Raw genomic sequence first — 10,000 nt, forward strand, 5'->3', positions numbered from 1 at the left:
GTCCATCAAAATTATCAGCAGATCTTACAATGTGGAGATATGCTTCCAATGGGATGGTTTAATGCTGAATGAAACATTTAAGGCATATGGATGAAAATTGCTTAATTTTTTTGGCAGACTGTATGTATATGATTTCTCTCAAAATAAGAATCTAGACCATTAAATTGTATCGCTATAAAGCCTCACTCACTAATTTAATTCATTTGAGATTGTCTGTCACATGAATGCTAATTACTTATTGAAAAGAATGTTTTTTTTACCTCTCTCCAGAGCAGTAATAAAAATCACAATTCAAGTCAGAAATTTTAACATTTTGGCTGTAGGATGTATGAGTAATTACTGAAAATTGCAGTGTTCAAATAAGGAGCAGTTTGGAATAAAACCCGACAGGAGAAAAAGAGCAAGAAATGATCAGGATTCATATTCACTGTCTAAGTAACGGGAAGCTGTTATTGATAGAAATATATTTATGTGCAGACTTTTTTGCTGTCTTCGAGTTATTTAGTTATTTAACTAAATTTGAGGGAATGTGAAAGATACAGAACTTTCATTTTATTTAGTACTGTTCATCTCAACCCTGAAATTATCTGAATGATCAAGAGTCCATCAGTATTACAATGAAAATGATTCCTGGATCCATTCTATGTTTTGTGTTGTGTTCTTGGCTGGATGGTCAGTGTAAGCATCTACCTGGATGCTTAAGCCTTGCTGATGGGTCTTACCTCTGCATTGCAAAATTGTTACTGTTGGGCATCACACTAGCCACTGAATCTATGAAATCACAAAAGTCTTGAATATTTTTTACTTCACAGGTGTGCAACATTAAGTAAATCCTTTGGAAATTGTACTTTTTTTTAGCATTTTGCATTAGATCAGTGTCTAATGTGATTCTACATGTTATCTGTATGAACACTGATCTGAAAGGATTCAGAGAAATAGCAAAAGAGACCAAAGCATGGAATCTGCTGCAATGAGCTTGTCTGCATAAGAGTTATTCTTTGATAAAAGAACATCATGTGAAAAAGAAATTGATTTCATTTACTTGCCTCTTGAACTAAATTGCTGAGAATGACTTATAGTAAAAGACTTACATTTTGTCAAGACATCAGAAACAAGAACAGAATTGGAGATCAGAATATTCATCGTTCAAATACACATGATGTGATGTTTGTCACACATTGTTTGCTATACCATTCAAGCTTCAAATGTTCACTGTACCCTGATTACTGACCAGCATATATACGTTTTTTCTTTTCACCAACATTTGTCTGGTTCCTAATCCAAGTACCAGCCCTGAATACTAGATATAAGTGAACCCATTTTTTGCCAGCATTAATAAAAACAAAAACAAATATGACATGATATGAATAGGGATGAAAAATTAAAAGCTGATGGAATAGTATTACCTATTTCTTGGACTCAGAAAAGACACATATGAACATAAATAGATTATTGATCATACTCGTAAGAAACATTAATTAAATTTTAGGTTATTGCTATTTAAAAGATGATAAAATAAAGATAATGAAGCAGTATGGAAAATCAGTCTTTCAGAAATATACAACTTTTAGTTTATGATAATTCCTTTAAAGAAGAAATCTTTTCAGTTTTTTCATATGATTTTCATGAAGGGAGAGATGGGATAAAAAAAAAAATATGCTGGCCTTTATAATAGGTTTATTTACTCAGCTGCTTTGGACATGTGTTGGTACTTTCAATAGATGGATAAGATTAGTGTAATATGCTAGATTGTGCTACATTTAGTATGTGTATATACCTAGATATAAGATGAGCCTGGCCACAAAATGGACATAGAATCTCATTATGTCTTTAGAAGTAATATGCAGTAAATGATAGAAATCATAGTAATATAGAATTCACTGGAATTTATATAGTCATGCTAATATCTGTCTGGTAGTAGTTTACCAAAAATGAAATAGTAAGAGTTAACGCATAAGGAGGTAGAGGGTCAGAGTTGGTATGGTAGCAATCTCAAGTTCCGAAGCTCTTCTTAGGACCTGACAATCTTTGGGCAACAAAGAACACATTACCGATCCCATTGTGGATTATATTACCCCCTAAATTGTGTGGTATCATTGTGGGCAAGATTCATCCTCTCTTATGTGGATTTTCACTTTGTCTTGCTTCAGGTATTTTCTTCAATTATATTTGTCTACTTTTTTTTCTGCTTTTGAATATGTTGAGTTTGTTTATGTTATAATGCCAGAAAGAGAATATAGTTATCATAATCTTGCCCAAAATGATCCAGTCATTTTCTTTCCTCTGGGCTCTTGGTTCACCCTCTATAGATAATATTCTTATTTTCTTTTTAGAAGTTAGGATAACAGTAACTGAAAATTTGTGTGAGAAAAGTTTGTCTTATATTTTGTGCAGATCTGGAGTAACTTTTTTGGATTTTAGTAGATAACACTTTCAGTCTTTTTCTTTTTTCTCTTTCTCTCAAAGTTATGATTTATGTAATGGTTTATTTTTAAGTTTGTAGTTTAGTTTCCAGATCAAAGTTCTTTTGTGTGTGTGTGTGTGTGTGTGTGTGTGTGTGTGTGTGTGTGTGTGTGTGTGTGTGTGTGTGTGTGTGTGTGTGTGTGTTTGTTTGTGTGTGTGTTTGTTTGTGTGTGTGTGTTTTTGTGTGTGTGTGTGTTTCTGTGTGTGTGTGTGTTTTAGTGTGTGTGTGTGTGTGTGTGTGTGTGTGTTTTTGCGTGTGTGTGTTTTTGTGTGTGTGTGTTTTTGTGTGTGTGTGTGTTTTTGTGTTTGTGTTTGTGCACTAATATTTATTATTATTTTGTTTGTTTATGCAATAGTTGTTTTAGGCTTGTACACAATACATACTGAATCATTTTTTAGATTACATTTTGACATTCAATCTTAAATTACCAAATGAAATTGAAATATAGTAAGAGTTGATCCGAGGACCTGAATTGACTCTTAGATAAAAGAGAAAGAGAAAAAGGAGAACAAGTTATTAAATAAATTAGTAATCATTAGATTTAAAGTAATTACTATAAACAAATCAGGACTTTGATTCTCTGTAAAAAATGGAGTTTCTCACTACTAGAACAAAGATATTTCAAAAGTCATACCTGAACATTGTAAAATCCTCTTTGTTTTCCTGCATCAGTTTATGACAATGTTAATGCCTTTGATAAACTGAATATTGATATTGCAATTTGATATTGTTATATAGTAATTTTCATGTTAGATTTCTAAACTCAGCTTTAGAATGTTGGTGTACGAATCTGAATCTTTCAATAAGGACAAGATTTCTTTTCTTTTGGTTTTAAGAAGGGTAAACATCAAAGGTAAAGAGGAAAGAAAATTATATGAAAATGACTCTAGTGTCATTTTCCCCATAAACCTTACCATCACACTCATCACCAGTCCGCACTACATGATTAAATTGTATAGTCTGGCCTTATTTTAAGTTGATCTCATAAAAGGAGAGATATTCAGGAACTTAATAAACTTTGATGAAATAATTTTTATTCTTTCTGGTGTGTCAGAGGTCTTAATCCAGTATAAATCAAGATTTTTCATGAGAATTTTTTTTTTCTGAATATCTTTCCAAGGCAGTGATACATTATTGATTGACAATAGATAGTTAAAAAAAAAAAAAAAAAAAAAAAAAATTGAGAGAGAGAGCACACATCATGAGCCTGAGCTTGGGTTTTTCATGATGTGGCATCACACACTTGCCCCCATGAGACACACCTTCTGGCCAAAATATATCAATACCCAGCTTTTGCTCCTCACACATTCATCACCCGAAAGCTTGCCAGGTCCACACTATAGGCCTGATGCTCTTTTTCTAGCGTCCCTCTCCACTAGTGCTCGCCGCAAGGGTACTGACGCTTTGCCCCACCGCCCTTCCTCCCACGATGATGGTAGCGTGCCTAAGAAAGCCTCTAAAGCTAAGACTCATGACCACACTGCTTCGCCTAGGAAGGGTGAGGACAAGAGCAAAGTGGAGAAAAAACAGATTAGTAAGTAGGATTGAAAGGTGCAAATTAGTAAGTAGTACCGGTGGGAAACAGTTTTCTTCTGTTTATTGCACTTCGTTAATCCGATTACCACGTTCGTCTTCTGAAAGGGCAGTATACCTTTTTTTTGTTACAGAGGGGGGAGGGGGTCACAGGCTTTAGCAAAACAGAATAATTGGAAAACAAAGATTTGAAGGAAATACAGGATTTTTTATTTCTACTTCCAATCAGTACAAAATTATTAGATGAAATAAAAAGAAGAAAAGAATGAAGTCAAAAAGTATAGTCATGTTTATTGTCTCTTATTTAAAGGTGTTATCCCATTCTCCTGCTGCTTGTTACAGATGGTAGATCAACGGGGGTCGGATTATACGAGTGTCTTGTAGTGACTAGTGATCCATGCTCAGATTTTGAGATGGCTTACAGGTTCATTGTCTCCCCCATTCCTTCCTTTCTCCTCCTATCCCTGCAGGGTATAGGGAAAGTATCTAAGTTTTTCATTACATACAAACAAATAAGTCATTTCAAGTGTTGATTTACATAAAGCCTTTTAAGAATTTGGGGATTTTGTGTTTTAAGACCAAATTAGATAATAACAAATAAAGTCATTAAATTACCTAGAAAGAAAATATCAGTAATGAAGACTATTTGATGAAAATAGTAAAAACAATATAGTTTTTCATTTTCCCTTGACCCTGTTATTACAAGAATAAATGTTTCCTGCCTTAGATTAAGTAGGAAGATAGATACACCTTTCTCATGTGTCATGTACTTTTGGAAATGTTGATTTTGTTTTATTCCCTCATCCTGTTATCTTGGTGTTACTTAGTTGAAGTGCAATTATCCAGTGTGGTTGATTTCAAAGCAGTGTTCTTCAGGCTTCGTATGAATGCATTTTCATGTGTTTTAAGGTGTTGGTTCCTTTTATCTTAAAACATTTACCTCCCTTATAAAGAGGAACAGAGAAATATCCATTTGATTTTATAATTCTACTTGGAAAGAGATGGAAATGTGGTAATTGGAAGGTATACTTAGTTTGCACCTGTTAATGACAAGAGCACTTTCTGTTATGGACAAACACCCCAACATTCAGTCTACTGAGCCACGTAAACACTGTAGCTTCATTCCTGAAAGCAGCAGTAGAGAACTACAGAAGTGTATATCACTGTTACCTATGGTGAATATTGTTTGCTGCTCAGAACCCTTTAGAAGTGTCATGTTAGCGTGGGTGTTGTGACTGAAGCACAGGGACACAAAATACATACTCCTGCCTGAGAAATGATATTCATTACTGTACCCTACCAGTACCTAATCTGTTTATTTTGATTTTTTTTTTTTTCTTATTTCTAAAATTCTTTCTATACTTGGTCAGAGTTCTTTGGTTTAATGGTTTGGTTCCATGCCTTTTTTGTTGCACAAATGTAGATGTGCTAATATGATACCAATTAATTCTTTATTTCTTATGAAGAAGTCACAAGACAGGAGAATATACTTCACATCTTTTGTTTATTAGCAGCTGCTTAGGGTATTTGAGCACTAATCTGCAAAGAATTTTGCTAGATTTTCAATAACGCTTGATGTAGTGTGAAAAGAAAGCAATTTCCCAGATGATTGGTGTACTATATTTCTTTAGATATTCCTTTGCATGGTTTTCACTATAGCTAAGATAGAATAACAGCTTTCTAAGACAACAGTGCTGGGCAAACAGTGGCCTGTAAATGCCCCATAGAATTACTGCTTAGAATAAATAGATTTATGCTTGATAGTTAACTACCCTGGGCTCTGTTGGCAGAAACATGTTCACTTGTTAACATAAGTTATCTCAACAGGTGAGGAAACTGACTCTAAGAAGGACAAAGAGAAGGAGATTGTGCCTAAAGATGGACCCAAGGACATTGCGAAGGATGGAGTTAAAGACAGCCCCAAGGAACCTGTTGAGGCTGTGAAGGAGTCCAGCGCAAGGAAATCGACCCCCGAGCCCAGATTCGACCCCGAGAAGTACGAACCAGTGGTCAAGACTCCCCCAGAGCCTACCCGAGTCAAGTCACCAGACCAGGTTGGTAAATGGGTATGTTTTCGCAGGACTTTTTACACTCTCTCTTGTTTTCTCATTGTGGAGTTTAGATGTGTGTAGTGATTCCACAGTGTCTATAGTTTTGTATTTGCACTGAAGGAAAGATTTACTGTTACTTGTAAATTCTTACACACGTTACAGTTCCAAAACAGATATGCACTGTTTTTTACTTTCATAGGCCCATGAATCTGCTTATTCCTGAAAGTTTCTCATAGGTTCTTTTCATAGGTCATTCCTTTATGATAATTTCATTGCATATTCCTGTTTATACTGTACATAAAGCAATTGCAATCTTGATTATGAACTTAAAATAACAAATGTAAGAGTGTGCATACAATACAGAAGTAGATAGAGAAATTGTCAGAAAAAGGCTAGATATATTTAGCTGTAGCAATTATATAGAGTAATAAAAAAAATTTAATGAAGGTGTATATATGAGTATACGATAACTCAAGAGATCCATAGAACTATTTTAGAGAAAGTGTGAGAGAGACAGTATGATGGGAAGAAAAAATTATACTCACGATGCAGACATATTTTTATTTAACATAGAATAGTCATGTATAAATGATAATGGAGGAAATGATAAAAAGTATCATGATATTTTGATTCCATAAAGGGATTGTTAACAGATTTGATCTGTTGGTTTAAAAAGCGCGCTTTGCTGGTGTACAGGTCTCTTGCCAACGAGTGGTAAATTAGTTTTGTGTCATCCTGAATGTTTCTTTATCTAATACAGTTTCTGCCTCACACACAACACACACGCAACACACACGCAATACACATGCAACGCGCACACAACACAAGCACACGCACACGCACACGCACACGCACACGCACACGCACACGCACACACGCACACACACACACACACACACACACACACACACACACACACACACACACACACACACACACACACACACACACACACACACACACACATACATACACACACACACACACACACACACACACACACACACACACACACACACACACACACACACACACACACACACACACACACACACACACACACACACACACACACACACACATACACACACACACACACACACCCATGCCCGAGAGAGAGCGAAGCGGGAGGCAGAGATGCAAAGATTGTCAAATATGAAATCGTTTAAATATATTTGGTGCAAAATGTTTGAGAAAGGAAGGAGAGGGAGAGGGGGGGTATAAGGACAACAAATGAATTAGGGAGGGCGCATGTGTACTCCCCCCCCCCCTCCGTATAGTCTCACATCCTTGATGGAGGGGTATGGGGTTAGGTAAAGGAATAGGGGGATATGGAGGACAGGGGAAGGACCTCAGAGGGGGAGACTGTGATGTAGAATCTGCCAATGATTGTTCCTCTTTCTGGGTATGGGGTGGGGCATATCTAGCTGATGTATATAATTGGCAGAAACAGGGATGGTGGCTGGAGCTACAGAATCTCTAGGGCAGTTTACAAGGTCTAAAAATAGATCCAGTACAGAATACTGGATCATTCAGCAACATCTAAAATCAAATGGAAATATGATGCCAACATTGGTGTTACCATATGTTCCACTGGTACTAAATGACATCGGTGTCTCCGCATAAAGCGGGTTAATACTTGTGAAGCTTTATGTGTTGTTAGATGTTACATACTGTTATATGCTTTAGTTGTTGTCCACGAAAAAAAAAACATACATTAGGTTGCATATTGCCCGTTTGAATTATTTCTATTATTTTATTATATCCACATTCCTAGAGAACTGATATCATGAGCAGCTCCTTCTATTATGAGATAGAATATAAAATTTAGGAATTTAGTTTCAGGACTCCTGAGTGGGTCTTCTTATTGTCCCTTTGTAGAAGGCATGTGTGTTGATAATGCTCCTTTTAGCTCTTTGTGTTTGTTCTTTGGTACCAATTTAAAGGAATTTCATCAGATTAGGTCATAACTTTCTGTGACATGTTATTGAATTTGTTTAAACACAAGTAAGAGATCTGCAAATGATTGCCAAATTCCCTAAAACAGATATTAGTTTCTCATGTTTGGAGATTAGTATTGTAAGTATTAGTGCCTTTTTTATATGCATAATAGAGAGAAAAAACAAAGAAACATTTTTACCTGTTTTAGCAATAAAAAATGTAAACTGTAAAACTCTATGCTAATTGTCTCATTCCCAAAGATGATGGTGAAGAGCCCTGACCCGGTCAACTGGACCGTTCCCCTGGATACCGGCAAGACCTTCACCGTGACGCACAACATCCCCGAAGGTAAGACTTCTTCACATCCTTTCCTTAGCCTTCGTATCACCCGTTAATTGTGGCCCTCTGGCAGTCGACACTGCTGTCCATGAGGGCTCCCAATCTGGCCTAAGCATTTTCATGATTGTTCTGTCCAGAGGCTTTTTCACTTACAGAAAACTGCTTGTGGCTTAAGCAACAGTTATGCCAATCAGAAGTAATATCTTAATCCCTTAACATAGTTTCTCAAGGTATATTCTTATCAGTAAATGAAGGATGAAAAATAAGTATCTGTGATTCCTAAAGTCTTACCAGTGGATGCTATGAAGGGCTTAGTTTCATGCCCATTTTATTTCTACATTCAGTATATACAATATCAAAATTTCCAAAAATCACAGCCAAAAGGAGAACTTGTGTTAAGGAATTCCAATGCTGCGTAGACGGTCTTGTTCACATGAGACTTAGGGTGAGAGAGCTGTCAGTCACTGTAAAGTCATAAAGCTCACCCAGATTTCTTTTGTAGTTTAATGAAGAGAAAATCATCTAAAGCTATTATTACTATATAGATGGCATTAGGATACAGCATCAGCCTAGTAGGCATGATTTTTTTTCCCCTTCATATTTGCAGTATTTTTTTGCAAGTGATGCACATATATTTTTTTCACACATCCAGACCTTTATTATAAAAAAAGAAATATATATCATGTACTGTCTATTCCCTGGAAAAAAAAAGAATTACTGATTAGCTAGATTCTAATGACTTAATTCTACATAAAGAATAATGACTAGGAACTGATATGATTTAGGTATTTTGAAGAGGCCATTTAGTCAATATTTATGCATGGTGTCTTCCCATACACAAAGATTGATGACATCAGTGAATATGAGTCTTAGAAAAACCAGTCAGGCTCATTTTCGTATTCAGTGAAATAGAAAAATGAGCCGTAAACCTCCAGTTCTTCAGTCATGCCGAAAAGAAAGAAAGGAAAGACAACAAAAAATTTATTTATATATTTTCAATTGACTACTGGGTGGTTTACACATAGCAACTTCAATGACTGTTTTTCCCTGAGCATCTCACAAATACCTGCATGTATAACTCTAGGTTTTGTTTTTCGTCGTAGCCACTCACTGTTTGAGAATACCGAGAGGTACGTTAGGGAGATGTAGCTGCCATGAAGACCTGTTAGGACCTTTTAGGAGCAGTATGCTATGACAGTCCTTGAGATCACCTTAGAATAGATTGGAAACTGTGTAATGGTCATATTCATTTAGTTAATATATTTATATATTTTTAATGGTTTTATTTCATGGTACAATAAGAAGCATGGGAATATAAAAATGTTAACAAACTTTTTTTTCTATTATGCCTCAAATAATTACATATGCTGCTTTGCAGTTCTCATAATAAACTTTAGAATTTTTTGGCTTTAGTCCCGAAGAAACAGTAAATCTTGGCCTTCAATTCAGAGGATTGTCAACTTTTATATGATAAATTATCAAGCATATTTTTAGGGAGTAATCCTCTCCTAAGCTGACCTCAAGTAGTGTTTTAGGATTCCAGGCTGAAGTCTGTAATTGTCATAAAGGTGACTGAAGCACTTATGCAAGGATAAAAAATATGATTATGAAGTGTAAAGATGAATATTGCTTAAATACCTTGATGGAAGACTCTGAAGAAAAAAAACATGTA

The 10,000-nt window shown here is 35.5% G+C and overlaps 1 protein-coding gene across 15 annotated transcripts in view; it reads left to right on the forward strand.

Annotated features, from left to right (window-relative positions):
- LOC113827461 (proteoglycan 4) overlaps positions 1-10,000 on the forward strand; it is a gene marked incomplete at its 5' end in the record, with an annotated part of 51,626 nt that overhangs the window by 25,691 nt on the left and 15,935 nt on the right. For 8 of the 15 annotated variants that reach the window (XM_070129869.1, XM_070129876.1, XM_070129877.1 and 5 more), the window contains 4 exon segments: positions 3,828-3,998; positions 5,825-6,063; positions 8,250-8,337; positions 9,432-9,458. In XM_070129869.1, coding sequence (XP_069985970.1) covers positions 3,828-3,998; positions 5,825-6,063; positions 8,250-8,337; positions 9,432-9,458 — 525 coding nt within the window. 15 annotated transcript variants of the gene reach the window in all.

The sequence above is a fragment of the Penaeus vannamei genome, chromosome 14, assembly GCF_042767895.1.
Source record: "Penaeus vannamei isolate JL-2024 chromosome 14, ASM4276789v1, whole genome shotgun sequence".
Taxonomy (NCBI): Eukaryota; Metazoa; Arthropoda; class Malacostraca; order Decapoda; family Penaeidae; genus Penaeus; species Penaeus vannamei.